General features: G+C 37.3%; 2 protein-coding genes across 6 annotated transcripts in view; one reads left to right on the forward strand and one right to left on the reverse strand.

The window, feature by feature from the left end:
• RALGPS2 (Ral GEF with PH domain and SH3 binding motif 2) overlaps window positions 1-24,066 on the forward strand; it is a 297,768-nt gene that overhangs the window by 159,544 nt on the left and 114,158 nt on the right. The gene's annotated exons all lie outside the window — the stretch shown is intronic.
• Window positions 1,147-24,066, reverse strand: part of ANGPTL1 (angiopoietin like 1) — a 40,512-nt gene continuing 17,592 nt past the window's right edge. Inside the window, exons 2-5 of the mRNA XM_034778259.1 lie at window positions 18,001-18,856; window positions 8,454-8,647; window positions 6,753-7,023; window positions 1,147-3,497 (exon numbers count right to left, since the gene is read on the reverse strand). Of these exons, the coding sequence (XP_034634150.1) occupies window positions 3,310-3,497; window positions 6,753-7,023; window positions 8,454-8,647; window positions 18,001-18,826 (1,479 nt within the window). The 5' untranslated portion in view covers window positions 18,827-18,856 and the 3' untranslated portion in view covers window positions 1,147-3,309. The remainder of the gene's footprint in view (window positions 3,498-6,752; window positions 7,024-8,453; window positions 8,648-18,000; window positions 18,857-24,066) is intronic.

A 24,066-nucleotide genomic window follows, 5' to 3' on the forward strand; every position in this document is an offset into this window, starting at 1 on the left:
ACTCTTGGCACTTCTACTTGAAATGCACACTTATCAGTTTTTTTTAATAACAGGTTTTAGCTGTCTGAGAATCACGTACTTCCCTGAAAAAACTGTTAGGGAGTCAGTCTTGTTAGATTGCTATCTGGAAATCAGTGCGTACTTCTAATAAATGCCTTTAGTTTAGAAATCTGTGTTTCTATGTTTATATTTAAATCTAATCTACTTCAGTGATTTCTAGAGCATCTATCTTATAATATCTGGCCATCAGCTTGGACTTCTTTAGAAGCTGAATTTATACTGTTTCCTGGGAGTAGTCTTCCAAGATTTTTAGGGGAGGGTAATGATAATTCAAACTTCAGAAGTCTCCTGGTAAGTAGCTTATAATAACTTTGATATAGTTGGCAATTTTACAGGTCAGATATGAGACTGAAAATTGTAATTAATTTGTCCAAGTTTAGTTACTGTTCCAGCTCCCAACCCTGTGCTTATTCTTCTAGGCCCCACAGTCTCTCTGCCCATAAGATGCTGTTTCTCCTTTGTACTGTTGTTTCTGCTTGCCCAGTTTCAGATCAAGGTAGCTATCAGTCTGTTTATCTAGATTCCAATAAGGTTAAAGTTGTTACAGCTTGTGATAGTTTGTGTCCTACTTTTTTTTTTTTTTTTTTTCAGTAGAATCTAAAGGTAGTACTTCCTGCTGTCACGTTCACCTGCAACGTGCTTCAGAGAGAACTGCAATTCCTTAAGACCTGACCCAAAGCCACTAATATCCAGTGCGGGGCTTTCTGTTAAGACTCTCACTGACTTTAATGGGCTTTGGTTCAGCAGCTCTGTATCCAAAGAGGCTGTGAGTTTATATATATGATGGCAATATGTTATTGCCAGAACTTATAACAGTCTTCAAGTATGTAAAAAGTTGTTATAAAGAAGAGGGTGATAAATTGTTCTCCTTAACCCCTGAGGACAGGATAAGAAATAATGGGCTCAAATTACAGCAAGGGAGATTTAGGTCAGACATATGGAAAAACTTCCCAACTGTAAGGGAAGTTAAGCACTGGAAGAAATTATTATGGAATCTCCATCACTGGAGGTTTTAAAGAACAGGTTAGACAAACATCTGTCAGGAATGGTAATACTTAGATAATACTTAGTCCTGCCTCAGTGCAGGGGGCTGGACTAGATGACCTACTGAGGTCCCTTCCAGTCCTACATTTCTATGATTAAAAGTTCAGAGTTGGCAAATACCATATTTATTTTAAAGAACCCAAGAAAAGTAAAGTACAAGAGTGTTTTTGTGTGAGTGGTTGAGAATGTGAATTTCTGTTCCTTATAATTCCCCAAGATATGTTTTGTCCCATAGGACTATGAGGTCATTCAGCCAGAAAGACAGTTAGGTGGAGGTATAATGTGTCTTTACAGCAGATATGCAAGGATGCAATTTAGCCTACAACTCTCACCCTTACTAGGTGTTACAGAGTAAGTTGCTATGCCTGTACTGAGGCAGAACTTTTCTCTCTTTAGTATAATCTTTTATAGGTGTGGAGATGGGATTTTCACAGATATCTTCTTAAGTTGTGGTGTATGCTTGTTTACTCTGAAAATGCTTTCTGATTTTTAAATGGTATTTCTCCAACTAAACAAACTCTGTTCTTATAATGGTCAAAATGACAGATTTGAGATATTCACATGATCCTGCATATTTTATATTGTAAAATGTTACAATTTAAAAAAGACATCAGCTCACAACTTCAGGTCCTCGCAGTTTTGTGACTGTTAATATTTGAGACTGATTAATGTAAGAATTGGATTTTAAATAATTTTGTTGAGCAAACTAGTAAATAGTACTATACGTGGGACTGTTCTTCGTTAATACTTGGCAAAGTCAACTTGAGTCTGTGAAACCAAGAAACTCTCTTTACTGTATTCTGGCTTTTTTGTGTACCTAATTAGTCCTGGAAAGTATGAGTGAAGTAGCAAAAGTCCCTTCCATCCATTTTATATCTGGGCCACAAGAGTATCAGCCCAAATTTGCCTTAGCAATACCACTCTTTTCTTGCTTTTGAAGTTGATCTGCATCTGTATATTGGTTGCCTTTCCTCATCTAGGCAACCACAAATGTCCCCAGGCTGCATTTATACAAAGTTTAGAAATAAATTAATATAATAATTAACATTAATTTCTTTAGATGCATCATATTTTCTGAATTTACTATGTAATGCAAACATGTTATACGTGCTGAAATCTGTTCAAGTCATGAACTAATAAAAATGAAAAAAAATTAAATTTTAATGCCTTCTTGGAAACTGAGATTAGATTGTAATTATTTCAAAATGCCAGTTTGGTCACAATTTGCAAAAGGTTGAGAAAATATGTATTTAATATATTCTAGTAAAACTTTTTTTTTAATTTTTACCTATTTTGCTGATTGAGTTTTCAAGTGATCAAGAATGATTTTCCTATTCAGTACCATGCATACCATAGATAGCACTGCCTGCCTGCTACATGTGTTGAGTACAAAGACAAATAGAAAAGACATGAGCACTGTGGAATTTACTCATGCATTTATAAGAGTGTTTGTGTTATAAGAATTGTATTTTGTTTTTATTGTGCTAAGAAAACATTTCTCCTAAATGCTTTGATGGGAAGCAGGATACACATGTCCTGTAAAAAACAGTCTACATTATTAGCAACTATTTTATGTTAAATTCACAACTTCATGTGGAAATGACTCTTATTGTTTATTTGCAACCAAATATATTTCTGCTGGCAAAACTAGAGTTTCTCTCCAATTTTCTGTCTCCTATTTTGGGGTGCAAACACATTGTGTGTGTGTAAATGTTAAAACAATAACAATGTAAGATCAGATATACATTGAAAGTAATCTTATAATGAGTTTTTAAAAAACTATTAAATAACTGAAAATGAATTCATTTTCACATTAAAATAAGACAAATAGTTTGTTTTACATATTTACATTTAAAGGTTGAACTGATCTGAAGAAACTTGTACTGTAACCTAAGAACTATTTTAATCATTTTAATGGCTGCAATTAATGCAAAATGTGTAGGGCTTTAATGAAGATAAATATTTATTGCAAATGTTTAAACCCTTGTGTGTTTTGTGAATTATTAGAAGCTTTATTTTAACACATACTGTATCACAGTGAGAAAGTTTAAAAAACAAAAACCCCAAACACTTGTAGCACTGCATTTTGCAGGGCTAAATTGTGCAAAATAAGAGTTTAAATGTAACTTTTTTTCCCCCCTGGAGCTCAAGCACTGAAAAGTTTTATATTTGATCACTTGAAATAGTGGGGTATGATGTTTTTTTTCAGTCAATGGGTCTGATCATCATCTGAACTGCTTTCAGGGAATAAGAACCTCCTCTGTACTCAGCCCAAAAAATCCCATCTTGATATTTGCTTCTGTAATGACCTCCTCTGTACCACACTCCATTAAGGTTAGAATGTGCGCAAGCATTGTACCACCAGCCTCCTTTGTGAAAATGGGCACAATTTCCTGTTGGGAGAGAATAAAATAAGTGAAACATCAGCACTATCAGGGAAATGATAGACCAGGGGTTCTCAAACTTTTTTATGCTATCGACTACATATTAACAGAGTGCTTGTCTTGCTAGCCACTTTGTCTCCCATTAGTGATCAGATGGATAACTTCTCCTTCCACTTACAACTCTCTAAACTCCATTGCAACTGCAAACTGCAGTTCACAGAAGATTGCCGGTAATCTGAGGAGAGCTGGGCTGGTCACATGGGGCTGGCTCTCCTCTTTGATTTCAGCTGCTTAATTATATTGAAAGAAACTAAAAACATACTTTATGTAAGCAATTGTTAAGAATATCTGCTTTAAACTGTTCAGAAGTACTTTAGCGGGAACAATGTGACTTGTGCCTTAAGTTTCAATTTCAGTGATTTGTGTGAAGTTTACCTTATGAAGAGAGATGGTGGTCAGTCTTCTCCGAAGTTTTAAAAGTAACAATATTAACAAAGTAGCAATTGTTTTAAGTCGTCATTATTTTTAAAATGCTACCTACGTTCAGGGCCAAAACTGGACAATGAGTGGTGCCGTAACACGGTATGTTTTTCTATGGGTCATTTTCAGTTTTTAATCTAGGGTTACCATTCGTCCGGATTTACCCGGACATGTCCTCCTTTTTGTGCTAAAAATAGCATCCGGGGGGAATTTGTAAAGCACTCAAAATGTCCGGGATTTCCCCCCTCCCCCGGCAGAGCAGAGCAAGCGGCTGAGAGGGCTGCAGGGAAGTCACGGGCTGGACTCCGGAGCAGCTGTAGAGGAGCTCCGCCCTGCATTCTGAGCCGGCAGCTCTCCCCTGCAGCCCGGCTCCGGCAGCACTGTGCAAGGCCAGGGACCGGGTTTTGTTGTGCTGGGGAGCGCAGCCACGTGTCCGGCTCGCACAGAGCCCAACACCCTGTTCTGAGCAGCAGGGTAAGGGGGCCAGGGGGCAGGAGAAGGGGCAGGGAGGTTCTGGAGGGGGTAGTCAAGAAACGGGGGGGTCGGGAGTTCATGGGGGGGCTTTTTGGGAGGAGTGGAGAAAGTTTTGGGCAGTCAAGGTTCAGGTAGGGGGTAGGGTCCTGGGGGGCAGTTGGGGGGGGTCTTAGGAGGGGGCAGTTAGGGGACAATGCACAGGGAGTCTTAGGTAGGGGGTGGGGTTCTGGAGGGCAGTTAGGAGCAGGGGTCCCAGGAGGGGGCAGTCAGGGGACAAGGAGTGGGGGTGGGGGGGAGTTCTGTGGGGGAGCTGTCAGGGGGCAGGAGTGGGGAGAGGGATCGGAGCAGTCAGGGGACAGGAAGCAGAGGGGTTTAGATGGGTTGGGAGTTCTGGGGGGGGGGGGGGGGGGGGGGGGGGGGGGGGGGGTTGGGGGGGGGGGGGGGGTCAGGGGTGTGTGTGGGGGTGGGGGTGTGGATAAGGGTTGGGGCAGTCAGGGGACAAGAGGCAGGGAGGCTTAGATAGGGGGTGTAGTCCTGGGGGGCAGGGGTCCCAGGAGGGGGCAGTCAGGGGACAAGGTACGGGGGGAGGGTTGGGGGTTCTGGGGGGGCGGGAAGTGGGAGGGGCAGGGGCCGGGCTAGGGCGGGGCTCCTCCCGTCCTCTTTTTTGCTTGCTGAAATATGGTAACCCTATTTAATCAAGAATTTTATATTAGTATTAGAGCTTTTTATCATTAAAGGGGCATCATCAAAAAGAATAATATTTTGTCTGAAAATGTTGTACTTGTTATAGATACAAGTAACATGCAAGGCCCTGATCCTACAAAGACTTCTTCAGGTACTTAATTTTATTCACCTGGGACTACTGAGTGATTCAAGTTAAGCACATGTATAAATCTCTGCAGAATTGGGGCATAACATTGCTAGTAGTGAAACCGATGAGAGAAAATAGTATTCTCTATTTTTTCCAGTTTGTTTACGCTTTGTATATTGGTTTCACTGTTTCCCATATATAATCTGTTGGTTTCTCTCTTGCCAAAAAGACCCTTAAAAATATAAGGGGACAGAAAAACTGTTTTAAGTATTTTTAAAGGTATTTTTTAAAAGGACACAATGTTACATTAGCTGAATTGGGAATTTCTTAACTAGTCAGTTTAAAAATATCTAAGTTAACAATGTCCCTTTGAGAACTGCAAATAATGCTAGCATCAAAAGCTGCTATGAGACTCCCTAATCCATAGAAAAATAGCGTTTTCCAGATTGCTAACCAAAAGAGTGCTTAAAGAGACACAATCAGTTTGAAATCTAATCTATTTTAAAAACACTAGTTAAAAGTAGTGTATCTCTGGCCATTTTTGAGTCTTTATAATTGAATTACAGCACCTAGCACAGTGAGGCTGTAATCTTTTTTTTTGGGGGGGGGGGGTATCTTGTCCCCACTTTAATGCAAATAATATTCCTATTTCAAAAAATATTTTTTTCTCTCCATTTTCCTACATTTCTGTGTAGGAAAACTCACAAAAAGAGAGAAAACTGACTGTGCAGGAGAATCAATAAAGCTGACTTGCAAAATGCACAAAAAAGAGAGATATTTCTTCTCTCTCAATCTTTTGGTTGTAGCAATATTAGATGTTAACTGGTAATAATAAGTACTACAACATTTTCAGATAGAAGTGTCCCTGTAAGATAATGGCTATGTAAAAATTTGTTTATTAACATGCATAATTAAAAAGGAAAGGAAAGAGTCTATGATTTTCTCACATGCTGGTAAAAACTCAAGAAGTTTGCTCCTTTGCAGGATTGCACTGGGCCTATACACAACTAAAATCCCACTAATGCCTCAAAAGAAGGCTTAGATGTGTAGTAAGTTATGTAAAGGCCTACTGCTAACCCTCTGGATCAAGTTTCACCAAGAAAGACAAATTACATGATTTCTGAGAATAACAGCAAAGGTCTTATGTGGAATAGAAGAAACACATAGCTTATTCAGTCATCTTACCCCTACTGAAGTTGACTGAATTAAAATAACTAAGTCCCCAGTTGTGCAACAGGCTCCATGCAGATGCATGGTTCTGCCTACATGGAATAATTTACGGGATTGAGGTCTATACTGGGATCATTTACAACTGAGTGGATTAACTGACACATTGCCTATAAGAAAAATTCATCTTCATAAGATTTCTTTAAATTATTCTGGAGCACGAACTGTATTATTTCTTGAAACAGTTATATATGAATAAGGTGGCACTACCAATGGAATCTGTTGCACTGAGCAGCTTTTTCCTATGTATAACATCATTAACATTCCCTTACCTGTGTATGTATCTCTATCTCTGTCCAGTGTTGTAAATTGTTTTCCATTGTGCCATATCATGGAATCCCCTGCATTTCCCTGGTAAGTTCCCAGACGCAGCCTATAGAATTCACTTTCAGGCTCCAGGCGAAAACTGCTGTATTCTGCATAGACTTTCTTATTACTCCAGTCTTCTAGTTCAATCAATAGCCTATAATTGTCCTGATTGGTAAGCATGTAAATATTTTCTAGTCCCAGCCAGTACTCTCCATCAACATTTCCAAATCCTTTCTGTACAAAGAAAACCAGAATATGAGGTTAAATCTACTGGCTTTTCTGAATCTATTGAATGAAGACATTTACCAGTAATAGTAGTAGTAGTAGTATATCCCAGTAGAATGTGTATCTAAACTAAAAACTGTTAGGCTTTTAAACTTCTGCTCCACCCTTTCAATTAGTTCCTTTGGGCTAGATTCTGTCACCTTTTCTCAATCTAAGTAGTACTCCACTCCATGAGTAGTCTCACTGATCTCAATGGGACTACTGGCAGTGTAATGCATTACTCAGCATGAGTGAAGGTGTCAGAATCTGATCTTTTGCACCTTTGATTCCCATGATGTGCTTTTTGGAACAATATTTTCTGTGGCACAACAAATGTTGTCCATGAAGATGGTATGAGTAACCCATTACAATGAAGTACTTTGAGGCACAGAAGATAATTATAGATGAGTAAGCCAATACTCCAGATGCATAACTTTTTTGTACCTTTTACAAGGTAGAATGTCTAATTACATATATAGTGAAATGCCAATCCATCTGTGTACTCTAGATTTCAGTTCTAGTAAATTCAGTGAAGACTATTGGTCTTGAATCACAGACTGCTGGTATGATACCTTTTTGCTAATATTTGCAAGCCATTGTTTCCTTTCCCTAAGAAAATATCCACTTTAGTATCAATGTATAAAGTGTTTGGAGTTGTAAATAAAATACTTACTATTTTTCTTTTAATTATGTGGTGTTTAGTAGGATTACAAATTCTTTTCCTCCATAAAACGCTCTAAGTGAGAGCTAGTTTGTGGGCCAATTTTCCCCAAAAAGTTAAGCAATTGAAAAACCAATTGTGTACACCCACTACAAAACTTTCACTTTATACTGAAATGTTCAGAGTTATACTCTTTGAGGCTATTGAAGGTAAATACTTTATTCAGATTGTGTGTAAAAGAAGTTTGGTTTTGTGCTTTATTATTTTAATCTCCTTTTTCCTTTTATAAAAGAGGGAATAAAGTAAAAAACATTTGTTATTTTGTCATCGAGGATACAGCTTTGTCAGATTCCAAGAAATTCAACGGTTAAACTTCTCATAGTAACCTTAATTCACTTCCTCTGCACATTTAAGAGGTAAAATTTCTAACATATGACCAGCCATATATGATGATGCCAGTTCACAGACAAGAACGTTAGTCTTTGTGGCTTAGCTCCCTTTTAGCTTTTATTTTTTTCTGTTTTTATTCGCCTGTTCAGTTTTTGCTAATTCTTAGTTCTTGGGTAACTAACTATTTTACTTCTGATTCTTTTTCAATTGTTAATCTTGCAGCAAAATTAACTGCAGTGGAGAAGAATTGCATTGAAAAATAGCATCTTGTGAATACTGATACCAGTTTCTAGAGGTTACTGTCCCTACCAAAAATGAAGCTGTTACTTTTCTGAATTCTAAAACTTACCTTGTAACTGTCCCAATTCATGAAGAAATTGACAGATCCATCTGTCCTTTTCTGAATAACTGCCCAGCCTCCAGGGTCCAGACTGTTCTCACACCATAACTGTACTGGTTCATTGCTGTTTTCAGGTTTGATCATATAAATCCCACTGTTGGAATGCCCAGCTTCTTTGGCTTGTTGACAGTCTTTGAAAGGACCTGTTTGAAAAAAACTGTCTTAAGCTTAAGCTTATTTTTTAAAAATGTACATTTGGGACACAAGTTACATATAACATGTAGTTAGTAGTGTATGTACAAAAAGACTTTTTATTGCAATGCAAGACTTTATCTCAGAGGTGGTAAATATCTGAGATCCCATTTTATTCTTGCTGTTTCCTGCTAGAAAGTATTTACTTTCTCATTTTAACTGCAAATTTAAGACTTCCATGGTAAACATTGCAAAACATCCTTTCCAGCTTGTGGTTAATTTTATAAATTTTGCCTATTTCCCCCACCAACCTTACAAATAGATAACTGTTTTGTTAAACAGGTGGTGCATTTTTTGACTCTTTACATCTGTTATTTTGGTAACTTTTTTTTCTTTATTGTGTATCACAAATTACACCCTGATACTAGATAGGCAAATATTGCAACTTGCATTTCGTAACTACTTTATCCTATATAGCCTTACCAGATGTAGGATGCTGGCTTACTTCTTCCCTATAATGCATACATTTAAATGGTCATAAAGTAAAAAGTAAACTAGAACGCATGAATAGCAGCAGAACTAGAATTTAATTAGAAAACTTTTGTCAAATTCTGCAAACCCTCTGACAGGAACCTTTATAAATCTAATGATTTTTATACTTCCATTTCTTGACAGTTATGATGTATGTGCATGGCTGTTAGCCAGGATAGCATGTGAGCAGTGGACCAGATATTTTTGAACAGATAATAGTGTGTGTTTATTGAGTTTCAAACCTACAGTTATGTAGAAATGCAGCTGCTGACTGTAGCTCTTGAAAGTTCTTTTAGGCTCTGAGTACACCTCTACCCTGATATAACCTGGTCCTCTGGAGCCAAAAAATCTTACTGCACTATAGGTGAGACCACGTTATATCGAACTTGCTTTGGCCCCCCCTGCTCCTTGTCCCCTGACCGCCCCCTCCAGAGATCCCCATCCCTAATCACCCCCAGGACTCCACCCCCTACCCAACCCCCCTGCTCCCTGTCCCCTAACTGCCCTGACCCCTATCTACACCCCCCCGCCCCCTGACAGGCACTCACCAGCAGCAGCGGGAAGCGGAGCAGCCTGGCCCCAGTCCACTCCACTCCTCTAGCTCCCAGCTGCGGTGCTCCGCTTCCCACCACCGGTGAGTGCGGAGAGGTTGGGGAAAGGACATCCCCCCCCACACTCACCTGCGGCGGGAAGCGGAGTGCCACAACTGGGAGCTGGGGGAATGGAGTGGGCTGGGGCCGGGCTGCTCCACTTCCGCCGCTGCCAGTGAGTGCGGTGAGGTTGGGGAAAGGACCACCCTTCCTCCCTCTCCCCCCCCCCGTACACATCTGCGGCGGGAAATGGAGCGCCATGGCCCCAGCCCCAGCCATGTCGCTGGGGGGGTGGGTGTTGGGGAAAGGTCCCACGTTCACCAGCAACACCGGAAGCAGAGCAGCCCGCTCCACTCCGCCAGCTCCCAGCTGCGGCGCTCTGCTTCCCGTTGCAGGTGAATACAAGGGGCATCCTTTTCCCCAACTTCCCCACACTCACCGGTGGCGGGAAGCGGAGCGTCGCGGCTGGGAGCTGACATGCTGATCCACCGGAGCGCTGCTTTACCGCGTTCTGTGCAAACCCGTGTTATATCAGGTCACATTATATCGGGGTAGCGGTGTACTATATTTACAAAACATACTCTCCATTTCTGAAAGATTATCTATGAGCGTTCAGTAGGAAACACTGTCAGCTTACATTTTTGGAGATCCTTGCTATGTTGGTGTGTCCCTCTTAAAAGATTAGAAATCCAGCTATAATTTCTACCTCCACTAAATCCCTTCCCCCACAAAAAAATTAATGTTGTTACTACATCACTATTTATATTGTTTTTGGACTGGTTTTATACCATCTTTGAGTCAGCTATTTCATTATGAACTGGATATGTTCTGATAATGGCTAGCTAGTGATGAATCCCTTAAATTCAACTGATTTGAAAAATCAGTATACTTAACTTTTATATGGACTTATTAACATTCTGTTTAAGGTGTTTGGATACTTTTTTGTTCTGTTTATAGCATAATATAAACATATTAATAAATTATATAAGCTCATGCTACTTATAGAGTAACCATTATTGGGTTACAATTCTGATACTGATTTGAAACAATAAACCTAACCTGCCCAATTAACAGTTTAAACAAATAGCAATATATAGTGATTATCTTTTAACAAATATTTTAAGAAGTGTTTGTTTTTTTCAGTTCTCTTCAATTACTAAGATGCTGGACTAGGTACAACTGTCTTAATTTGATCTCTGCTCTATTTTTGAACAAAAAGATGGATGTGCAATGACTGTCCTTTGGTAACCCACCTGCTAAATTCAGGGAGAATATTCCATGTGTGAGGGCAGTCTGGAAAGAAGCACAATGAAGTTTGTTGATGGTATCCCTTTAATGTTCTTGATTAGTGAAAACCATTTTCACCCTTAACTCCATCTTAATGGAAGGTCTTTATCTGTTTCTTTAAAGACTTGTGAGTAGTAGTCTGATATTAGATGTGGAAATGTGTAATCAACCAGGATATCCATAGAACTAGTCCACATCTGTTACAAGTTGATATGGAACTTGAATCACCATGCAGCTTGAAGTTCTGGGCAAATAGAACCATGACTTATTTATTAAAGGTCTCTGAGATTTCATTCTTTATTAGCAAGTCATTGTGGCCTATAATTCTCCAGAGTCATGCAGTTTAGGAGTCCTGGTTATTAAAAGCTTACCCAGTTATACTTGTAACTATCTTAAGTCATGACTTAAGGAAAAGAATAATAACCTGGTAACAGCTCAGAGTGCTTAGAAACGCCACTGGAACGTAGGTGGCAATTCTGACTGAGCACTTTGGCAAATGTTGATGGCAGTAACAGCTACAAGAAGTGCTACAGGAATTGAGTCATGATTTCTATAAATTGTGTTGGTGTACTATCAAGCTAGTGGAATGGGGAGCTTTCTGTAAAGTGCCTAGCACAATTTGATGCTGTATTAAAAAAATAGTGTGGCTCCATAATAAATGTTGTTCTAAAACAACTTCTTGATTATAAAAGATGAGAAAGCAGAAAAATAGCAAAACTTTATAATGTAGATTGAAATATTGAGAACAGTTGAACAGATCTACTACTATGGCTGTAATACTATGTTCTGTGCAGGGGAAAGGAATCTAGGACTCTTATTTCCAGGACCATTAGAGAGCAAAGCAGATGGTACTGCTGTTTTGATTCACTGCTAAGTAATGGAAGGTCGCAATCATCTGTTTACATAGTAGTTTTTGATCATTGCTAAAATTCAGCTGGCATTAGTCTCCCAGGATGCAATTTGTTTAAATTTTGATCCTTAAAATTGTAGACACTGCTGATGTAAACTGTTGAAGTGGTAGAAGAGGTTTCAAAGTTATGTTCTAGAATGAAGGAGTGAATAAATCCAACAAATCCTTTAGTTTTGATTAATTATCTTACATCACTTTCTAGGGACAGATAAATCCTTTGATATATCATGGCATAGGAACTATGATCCATTTTTCTGTAGTTGTTCATTGGAAATACTGAGATTTGTGACTTGATAAAATAGTTTGCGCTGTGTTGAAGTAAAGAGGTGTTGTTTTTATGCTAATGAAAGGAATAACGTATCAAATATACAGTGTCCCTATTAGGACTTCATCTGTATGGTCATCCTTATGAGAAGTCTAGTTGGGATAATGATAGTACCTGAACATAAATTGTATCTTCCTTCTTCGACAGATTTTTCTCTCTCCACCAAATTCTGTCCAGTTACTAAAGTTAGATGCTGGTGTAACTGAGAACATGGTATGGCCCCTTGTGTCTCATAGTCATAGCTGTTTACTGAAAAACCAAGTTTTAATACTACTTACTGTCACCCAAATACAGAAATCAGAGTGGTTTTCACATCAACAAAATTAACTAAGTTCTAATTAGCTATTCTTATTATCGTTGATGTCATAGCCAGAAAGAAAGGTTTACTATTTCCTCTTGAAAGCTTACCATACAATTTCTTTAACAGCTTTTGGTTTTTAAGAATGAAATATTAACATGAACAGAGACCATAGCTTTGGAATTTTGTTAAATATGTGAGAACAAAGGAGAGCAGATCTATTTCACAAAACGACACCTAGTCTTTTAGCACTTACAACATATGCATTCAAATTTTAAGATCTTAAGAGCATAGGACCCATATCTTATTTGTTTGCTTGGGTGCTGTTGGTAATTTGCACTTTTTGAGATCATGTCCTAAATTTTTACTATTACAATACCAAAATTGCATTCTATGTATATGATGATTTAGCAAATCTGATGGTTGATCTCTAGTGCATGACATTTTGACATATGTTAGGTGGTGAAAAAGGAAAATGATGATGGGATATTACTGTTTTCTTAGGATGGAATATAACTTTAAAAAAAAACAACTGATGCTCGATTTGAGTGGAACAGATGGCTGATGCCCTAATGTGGATTGTCCAGAGACTTTGTTATTGCTGAGCGATTGCAATTTTTACTTGCATTTCTTTAATAAGTATTTTAGAGACATTAAAGGAGAATCCAAAAATCAAAGAAATAAAAACTAACTAACTAAAAAATATGATTATAGAAGAAAGATGTGTGAGAGGCCCTTAATGTTCACTTGTCTTGTATGAAACACTGAAGTACAGATGAGGTATTATCCCTTGTGTGAATAATGACAACTATAGTTAAATGTGCCTATACATTTCCATACTAAATACTTTTATGATTTGCTCATAACTTTCTCAATTTTTCACTTTTCCGGCTGTTATTTTCCAAGTCTGGTCTGTAACTGAAGTTGAGCTTTTTGGTTAGTTGGTTGTTTTTTGTTTTGGGGGAGTGTGGCGTTTGAGCAAAAATGATTCAACCATTTTTGAGTAGGAGAACAATAGGGAAAAACACTTCATACTTTAAAAAAAAACAACTGGAAATAAGGCATAAACTTTTAACAGTGAGAGTAATTGTTCCAATGATTAATTTGCCAAGGGTCATAATGGATTCTCCAGTACTTACAATTTTTAAATCAAGAGTGGGTGTTTGTCTAAAAGATATGCTCTAGGAATTATTTTGGGAGAGTTCTATGGCCTGTGCTATACAGGAGGTCAGGCTAGATGATCGCCATATCCCTTCTGGCCTTAGAATCTATGAAACTCAGTGTTTTGAGGCTTTTATTAAAACCGCACTGACTCCAAAACTCGGGAGTAGACAGTTGAAATTGGGCAGAGACTGTTCTTGAGGAGGAAAGATGCTTTTGACATTCCACTGAAAATTGGTTATGAGCAGTTGAAGATTGTAGTTTACACACGTGTGGTAGGTTTTAATTACTTTCAACCAACAATAACTTGAAAAAATATTTTCTCTGTAGAAATTAAACTAAGTACTTAAGATAAGGAAATAAGAGAACGTAAGTACTTAAAATAAGTTTGTTTTGCACAGACATAAGGATCCTCATACCCAGACCAAGTTATGAACTGGGACCAAATGTATGAATTTGTTTTGATAAAGTAGTTGCAAATATAAACAGTTTAATTGCCGGTCAGAACAGTTTTTTTTATTTTAAATTAATTGTCCTGCATGCAGCTTTCCTCTTCCCTTTAGTAAGTTATTTAAAATTAACTGTTGCATGATTTCCTTACATGCTGTGTAGCCCAACTTATTCACTAAGGTTCAGATTCAGAAAGTTACTTAAGCATGTGCCCATTTTAAGAATGAAAGTGGCTGCACTGAAGTTTAAAATTAAAGATTAAGCATATTGCTTAATTGGCACCTGAGTGCCTGACCTGTTCCCATTGAGTTAGGATTCTTCAATGAAGCTTAAATCGCTTCTTATTTTTGTGTTAGGAATTGAATATACAACTGAGGTTTATGTAATTAATTTATGAGTTCATAATTTTGCATTTACATATGCATCTTGCATTTGTATAGAAAACACTTTTTTCCCCTCTAGGAACTTGTCTTCTGTGGGGTTCATTTCTCTAATATTTTCACCTCAGTGTAAAAAAATAGTTTTCCCAATGTGCTATGTATTTTCTTTCCGACCCACAATTAAAGATACTAATACATGTTTTGTGTAAACTGTTTTCTGCAGTTGTAGCTTAGTGATTCATTAGTACTTGAGAAGAACAGTTGTTTCAAATATAATGAGAAAAAAATATGCTATAACATATCCAGAAGACAGTTTTACCTTTCATATGTATAATCTTTTCTTCATTTTAATAACATTTATCTGATGAGGACAGCCTTATTGGGTTTTGTTCGTCTTATTTGGCAGTCTCAGTTTGTAAATTTTCTGCATAATCTTCTAAACTATCACCCCCCCTTGCTGTTTTTCACTTTTCCTATTATTTTACAGCCCTTTTCTCTTTCGCACTGCTTTATCACACGGTACCTTAATTACAGGAAACAGAGAGGACTAGGAATAGCTTTGTAATTTATTGTATACTGGTTTTTATTTTAACTTTTCATGATCTACATTTTACCAGCTTTGGAACTACTCAATCCATTTTCTCCCACCTCTGTACAAAATGCACATTCTTAAAATTTCCGGACCTCAGTACTGAAAGAAAACACACAGCAAATGAACCCATTAATGTTAGAATAAGTTGACTGAGATTCCTTTAACTTAGTTTCCAGAAATGTGTAGAGGAAAGAGGAGACTTTTTGATAAACGTTTTACAGATAACATTTGTTTGTGCTGTTGCTTTTCCTCATATGTACATACCTATCTGTTTATAATTATAAAACTGAGGGAATGGGTATCTGGGGAAACAATAAATCATGATGTAGTTTTGTTTGAAGGTTGTTTTTTTAAAGAGAATTCTGCTGTTGCTGTCTGACTAGACATTAACATAGCTTTTTTTTAATATTAGCTGTGTTTCCTTTCTGCCACTTACAGGTGATTAAGTTCTCATGACATCTGGCATTTCAGTTGTACTCTGGGCTAACTTTTCCCCAGATCCCTAAATAGTCCCTCTTTTTATCAACAGCAGGTTGGTTGTAGTGTATGCAGAATAACCATGATAAATGTGTTTTCACCCTCAGGAACACTGCTGAATGTCCAGCTGAGTCTAAAACCCAGTGCAGAACATTATGCTATGTAAGCTCATAAAAGGCAAGAAAAAAGATGGTTACTTGGAAAGCATGGACTAAAAAAAAAGATAATCCAAACTTTCAGGATTGAGCAGAATAAATTATGACCGTTTGTGATGCAGTTGGAAATAATTCTGTGAAGTATTTTTAATAACCAGGGTGCATAAAATCAATTATTTTTTAATTTAAATCGGATTTTTGAGGATAAATAGTTAAAGATAGTTTTAAATAAGATACATTATAGCTCAAAGGTATCTCATCATGGAGTAGGGATTATAAATTCTAATTCTATAGTATGAGACAATATATTCATGTAATGTTTAAGAAAAGATTTGTAAATGAGTTCCAATAGTTCATGAATTAGGGATCCAATCTTCTGGGGTTCCACAGGCTTCTGTATAGATTTAGGTTAATCTTTCTATCTACCCAATGGGACTCAGTGCTCAGTCTAGAAGAAACCATCAGAGATGCTTAGTTTTGCAGTTCTCAAACTGTGGATTTGTCTCTCCAGAGGTAATATGCTTGTTAACAGCAAAAACAAAATTAAATAAATAATATGTAGAGGTGAGAAATAAGACCTCAATTCTATTGTCCCTCTGCAAATTTGTGTACACAGAGTCAATCCCTCACCTCTCTATAAAAGTGCAACATTTCAAAAAGTTCAATGAATAGAAGATTGTTGAGGGACAGAATAGATCTGGACAAGGAGAAGAAGTCTGGAGATAAATGTGAGAAGCGAGGGACATATGCTTGTTTTGTTAAAATATTATATATTTGCTGTTGAAGAAAAAAATCCAAAATACTTAACGTTATTGTTGTTTTAGTTAAATAAAACAAATTAAATGTCTGGTGATGTTTTCCTACTAATACAGCTTGGCAAGAAAATCCTCCAAATATTAATGATTAGCCTGTTGAATTGGAAATAGTTCATCTCCCAATGACTTCATAAATATCTGCTTCAGTTATTTTTGGTAAATGAAATAACCAAATAATCATTCATTTTCTGATATAGCTGTAAAACTAATCTGAAAAGTTTTCAAAATAAATCACGGTTTAAAAATGTATAGTGTGTACCTTCTAAAAATGAAACCTACATCTGTCTCGGAGTTGTGAAGAATATGAATTAAGAATTATGAACTAACAAGAATGCACTTTATGTAGAAATCCATGATTAAATAGAGTCTTCCTGACTCATGATTTAAATCAAATCCACCCCTATTAATAACGTGTCTAGGAATCCTGCTGGAGTTCCAGTAACCCCCAGATTAAATGCATTTTTCTTTCATTGTCACTGGTATTTTTAATACTTTGTGAATCTATATAATTGGGTGAAGTAGGACAGTGAACTGAAAACATTCAGTGAATCTCCTAAATGTGTTCTCATGATATTTTAATAAAGAAAACAAATGCAATATTATCTTTCTCTCCTGGAAAAAATGTTGTTTTTCATTTTAAATATCTATGGTTGGGATTTTTAAAAGAGCCTAAATGAGTTAGGCATCTAACTTCAATTTTTGTGGGAGTTGGTCGTCTTACTATCCTAGGTTCCTTTGAAATTCTCAGCCTAAAGACTACAAAGTTGTTTAGAGGATCATTGTGACATTAAATTGTCCTGCTATCATAAAGTCAGAATCTGCCGAGTGTTGAGAATTCATTGAGGTTGGAAACACAACAGTGCAATAATGCATAGTGAGTGTAAGTAGAACTGGTGAGTACAGCAAACATTGCTAGCTGCATTTACTTCCAGGGAGTTTCTCTTTTCTTTGCTGTTCACAAAATTCTAATGCAACTTGTGGGACAATAATGTTCTAGAAAAGCAATAAGTAAGTATCAAACAATGTTTGCAGAAATCAAATTTTGTTTCCAACTTATGCTCATCCAGTCTGGAAGTAAAAGTAGTTCTCTACAACCCTGTAACCAGTGAGACTTACCTACACAGCTTGAATTTCAAATATTAAATACTTGCAGCAAAGTTCTCATATGTTATCTATAGGTCAAGAATTAGTCATAGAAATTATTTGACAAATACATTTGAGAATCTACAACTGCTGTCAACCTATTTATCATCAGAAGAGGTTGAATTTGCTGAATAAATTATTCATTTTGAATTATTCATTCCACTCTAGTTATAAGTAAGCATTGTAAGAAGGTTGCCTATTTGTTTACATGACATTCTCTTTATTTTGGACATAATATTAATCAACTCACCTTCATTGATTAAAGTTAGCGGTGGTATCCTGAAAGGACTTTTTGTAGGAGAAGTAGCTGGATCAGGTGGTGGCCTTATGTCTCTGTCTCTAGGATAACTTGGGTCCCTCTGTATCTCGTTACCTCCCAAAAGGCTGGGAGTATAGTGCTGGCTGTTAGGAATGTGCTGTGGCACCACCTGAACAAGAGGTGGAGATCCGTCGGTGTCCTGTCGTGACAGTATCTGCAAGCACTGCTCTTCCAATAAAGAGATAATCACAGACTGATTATTTACAAGATCAGTTAATGCTGCATATTTTATTTCAAGCTCCCGGTATCGTGTTGCCATCTTCAACATTTCTGTTGTAACATTGAGGATTTTGTTTTCCAGTTGGGAAAGCTCAAGTGAATTATCACGCTTTCGGATTATCTCATGCAAGAGCTGCATGTAGAGCTGAGTGACTCTGGAATTCATGTTACGACTTTCTTTTCTCAGCAGTTTTACCTCATTCACAATATTTCCATCCACATCCACCACTAGCTGCAAGATATCAATCTCCCGCTTCTGCTTGGACAATACTTCTTTGAGGTTCTCTATGTCCATCCTTGTGATTTCATCTTTTCTGTTATCTGCTCCTACTCCTTTGGTGTTTACACAAATTGGCCCTGTTATTTTTTGTTCAGGAACCAAGAACGTATAACCACATTTTTTTCCTTCCTCTCCACCATCTGTTGAACGAGGGTGCCTCTCCGGGGACATTTTATTGAGTTTAGACTTTTCTGTGCAGTGTCCTATAGACAGTAGTAGGAATAATAGCACACCCAAAGTCCATGTAGATCTCTCCATTTTAAGATGAATGTGATGGCTTTCAGAAGACTAATAATTGGATAAATAGAAAGAAAGTTAATAATTAATCAGAATCCAGTTTTAAGACCTTACTTTATATCAAGCAACATATCATGGAAGAGCACAAATTTTTACTTTATGACACAAATGCAACTGAGACTTCTCAGTGTGGCCAGTATCTACAGCAGAGATTTTCTTATGTTAAATTTTAATTATCACAAAAATTCTTATTTATTTGGAATTACACTACATTGTACAACTTGTCTCCTTTCTTGAAGCATCAAGACCTGAAAGATGTCAAGCAATAGACATTTTAGCTTTAATTTGAATGAATACATTTTCAGAAAACAAGCTCCAATGTATTCAGATAACAAAGTAGTTCTTTGATCATAAGCTTGGCTACATAAGTTTATAAATATTAAAATAAAAAGGGAAATATTGTAATTACTTTTGTAGCCAAAAAAAAAAAAAGCAAACCCTGATTTGGGCTTTCCAGAAAATCAGAGGTTGAAACAATTTTTGTAATTTGCATAATATTAGCCTTAGTTCTACATATTTTTATAGTTATGTCTACAGCTAGATTTACAACTAGTGGCTTTGGAGAGCTCCCTAACATGGTTGTCATAATTTTACTTTTAAAAAAACATATTCAAGTAAATTTGGTTTGTAAGAAAAGGTAATGATAGGGTTAGCTGTGAGATCATATGCCCTGACCTGATGAAAATGTGATTATCTTTTTTCATATATGAATGAAAACAAGTAAGTGATGGTCTTTGTTTTTGTCTGGGATCATTTGATGTTTAATATTGACCACTACACATTAGGGAACGTTGAGTGCCTGCCAGCAGGGTCTACATGAGCCAGTTAGCGTGCAACATGTTGGTTCACTTAAGAATTCATACCCCTCAGGTGCACATTACTGCACCTTGTGGACAAGCCCATCATTTTAATGGCAATTCTGATTTAAACAGTTCATTAGCAAAGCATGTTTGCCTTTTGTGACTTTTTCTCCTAAAAGTTTGATTTCTACTCTAAGATATAATAAAACAAACACACCGCAAAACTACAAGTCATGATTGTATGAAGCGTGATAAAAGTTGGGGGAACCACTTCCCACAAATTGTTCTGTACTTAAATTATATTTTCTTCAGCAGGTTAATATTTACCTTTCACAAAACACACAAGGTGGTTAATGGACTACATTCTGGTAGAAATGAAGAAGCAATAGGAGTATTTGTTAAAGTTATGCATGTTTTTAGGTGTCCTAAAGAGTATTAAGGGACTTTTATTACCAATCATTTAAAAAAAAAGTCTTTAATAAACTGTCCTTTTTTCCTAACATCTTTATGATAAGTTTGCCATTATTCCAGATAACTTGTAAAGAAGCAACCCATTAATCTGTAAAAATGTCAAACATGCTTTATCAGCTATAACTGTTATACTCTTTTAAACATATGACACATTAAAATAATGTGTTTGCTTAAATTGTTATGTAGAGAAGTAAGACTGCATTGAAAAATCTGAAGACTATTGATTAAAATTTCCCATTTCTCTTTTTTTTGGTATTTGAGGTTATAAATAGCGAGTGGTATTCAGACCCAGAATAAATTAACTATTTTTTATCATTATCTTTGACTAATTGACTTGTGGAAAGGTGGTGGCTTTGGAGTTGATTTACTTTTCTCAGGGAGATTTCTCTCTCTCTCTCCCCCCTTTTCTCTCAGCTATGGGTGGAGCTGAAATTAATCTTTCTCTCCTCCTCAGCCTAATATTAGCAGATTGTACACAATACTGCACAATGGTCTCTGTGTGGCTTACCAAGAGCAGCAGAGTAAAACTGAGTAGAAGTTCATTGGTTTCATGCTGCACTTGCCACTTTTGCACAAACGCTTTGTGCAGAAGTATCAGCCCAGACACAATCCTCCTCTTCAGGAGGGAAATTGGTGAGTACCCTATGGTACAGGGGTACTTGGTACAATGGATACTCCACTCATCTCCATTTTCACTGGGGGCAGTCCCTAAATGGAAACAACTGTTCCGCACCCACAACAGGACTGGCAAAGTCCGGAGAGAGAAAGAGACAAACTCCTCACCTATAAAAAATGCCCTTTAGCCTAAAGGAAGTACACTGGGCTGGGATTCAAGTGGCCACAAGTTCTTGTCTTACCTATGCTACTCACTGGTGTTCGGGTTGCAAAATGTACAAAACTCTTGATACCCCTGTTTTAGTAGGGAAGGGGAAAGATAGACAAGTATAACTTCCTCCACTCATTTGATTTTACAGATGGGGGTGGTAAATGAGATGTTGCACAAAATCACTTCTGGTAATTGTGGAAAGAGAAACCAGATCTCTAAGCTGACAGACCCAAATATTGTTCACTTAAACACACTTCCTTTCAAAGTAAAAATGCCAAATCTTTGTCCTGTTTGTAACCACTACTCTAGTCATTAGACCGCATGTCCCACCCACAGCCCAGAATTAAACCTAGGAATCTTGAATCCCAACATTCTGTTGCTGTCTAGCAAATAGCTGTGTGAACTACTGGTAAATTGTCAGGTTCCCCTCTATGATCTGGCCATATACAGGATGTCTATTTCTGCTGTCAATTACTCTTTTAGCTTAAGTTGTAGAGATCTGTGCTATATATCTGAAGGTCCTGGTTTCAAAAACTGTTGATGACTTATGCAGGAAAACATAATATGTGGTCATATAATTAAAAGGTCACAATGTATTTGAACAAGGTGTCAGAATTCAGGTTGCCATTAGTAATCTTAATTCTGGCATTTCCTAATTTGTGAGTAATTGATTTTGCAAATTTCACATTTTTTTAACGTTTTCATATTGATTTAACAATCAAGACCTTTAGTGTTTAACCAGAATGTTGAATATTTACACGGTTTTTTTGTTTTAACCAGCAAGAAAGTATTATGACATATATTTCTAGTCTTTTTTTCTTTTATTGGATTACTAGACTGCCAGAGCTAAATGTTATTTTTCAAACAAATTGCCACTGTTAAGACATTTGTAGTGAAAATGTAATTGAAATAATGTAAATTTTTATATTCCTGCATATTTCACAATTTATACACAGTAACAAGTGATTGTCAATAACAAAACATTTAAAGAGAAAATACACCATTTTAAATACTTTTTCCAGAAGCGGAATTTGTGTGGGTGTTTTGTTAAATATATAAATAACTGATAAAGGTACACTGTCTGAAGTCAGTAGACAACAGCAACGTTTTTTGTCATGCCATATTTCAGGACAAGTTATAGGGTAGTCCTAGTGAAAAGGACTAAGGTCAGATAGGAAGAGTTATGCTACACATTTGTGTAGTCTAATCCATATGACGGTAATCCCCCTCCCTCACATGTGTAATATACTTAGCCAATTGTGCAGTGCTTAGTGTTGGAAGTTCAAGGTAAACTTTCAGGTGAGTCATGGTAAAAATATCAGAAATCAGAGCCATTTTCTGGAATATACTGTACTTCTCAACAGATCCTGGACCAATTGAACTAATCCAAACTAAATTTGTAATCCCAACCTGGCTCTCCCAACTCTCTTTAAAAATGAATGTTTATAACTGTGGTGAAGGAGACATTAAAAATATGAACTCAATAAAAAACTATGTTCTGGTCCTTTGTTTTCATACCGCCATTTCAAAAAGTCTTGTAAATATTTTTTTAAAATATGAATATTATGGAATCCATGATTGTCACAAAGACGCAACCTAAGTAACGGTTTTAAAATTATTGAACAAATGGAAATAAAATTGATATGCTGTAGTTTTTCTCTGAAATACAAGTAATATAATTTCTTAAAAGCAAATGTACTGCAATAAAGCACCTAGTCCATTCAGATATTCTGCTGTAGTCTACTTTTGTATATTCTTTTAATGAGCTAATTACATATATAGGTCTCTATCCTGTATACACACATACATTACTCATCATATGAGTAAAGTTACAAACATACCTAAGTGTTTTTAGGATTGGGGCCATAGACATTCTGTCTGACCATAAGAGGTATTAAATGGTCTAAAATGGAATAACCAAAACAACAGTTGCTCAAGCTGTGTCTTAGAACTCCAAAATAAACAAATGTTTCAACCTTCTGCTGTGTGGACAGCTGGTCTGAAACTAAGATGTGCCTATAGACATGCAAAGATGAGTTCCTTCTGAGACACAGACTTCGTTGTTAACTTGTGTGCTGTCACAGAAGCTTCCAACTGTGAAAACTTTGGCTCCCCTATGTGTGTGGTATTCAGCAGTTCAATACAGATGTTGACTGACACAGCTGGGGTTCCTAATAAGGTTGTAATAAAGAGTTCTTCTTCATGTGGCTCTGCATATTCACTCGCCAAATGGTAGAACCTTCTCCAAGCAGTGCCCATTAAAGTGCATGTGCGCCCCATCCTTTCTGCTCCCCTCAGCCTTTCTGAACATTCTGAGGACGAGGCTATACAAGGGGACCCTGTAACACATCCCGCTTCCCGCAGCCCCCATTGGCCTGGCGTGGCGAACCGTGGCCAGTGGGAGCCGCAATCGGCAGAACCTGCGGACGCGGCAGGTAAACAAACCGGCCCGGCCCACCAGGGTGCTTACCCTGACGGGCCACATGTCAAAGGTTGCTGATCCCTGCTCTTTCACCTCAGTTCCTTCCAACCTCTGCACCAGACAGAAGTGAACTGCTTCAGTCTGTTTGGATCTGGGGATTTTCTTTATTGATAGTGCTTTTGGTAGCTTTTAGTTGTTAGTGTATCATTTTAGTTTAAGTATAGTAATAAGTGTAGGCAGTTTAGTATAGTTGGTAGGCTTGCTTCTGTGTAATAGTGGAACCAAAGAAGAAGCCAGGGGTTTAAGAGATGTGCTTCATACACAGCTGTCTTCCTGGTGTAAGATGACCACTTCAGGTGCTTGACGTGCCTGGGCGAAGGCCATACTTCTGGGTATTCATTTTCAGGACTTTCACATCCAGAGAGGCACAATGAACTGCAAGTGCTTCTACTTAAAGAAGTTCTAACTGCTAAATCTTGTTTTGAACGATTGCTTAATCCAAAGTCCTGAGGCCAGTTTCTGCTTCTGTGGCTTCCTCTAGCAAGACTAAGCTTCCTAAAGGTTTCAGGTCATTCTGATCTTCACTGGTTCTGGTTCAGGATCCTTCTGTTAAAGCTGTCAAGGCTTCAAAGGCACTGTTGGTGGGAAAAGAGCATCTGCCTGCTAAGGATCGTAGAGCCAT

The sequence above is a fragment of the Trachemys scripta genome, chromosome 8 (genome assembly GCF_013100865.1).
Source record: "Trachemys scripta elegans isolate TJP31775 chromosome 8, CAS_Tse_1.0, whole genome shotgun sequence".
Lineage (NCBI taxonomy): Eukaryota > Metazoa > Chordata > Testudines > Emydidae > Trachemys > Trachemys scripta.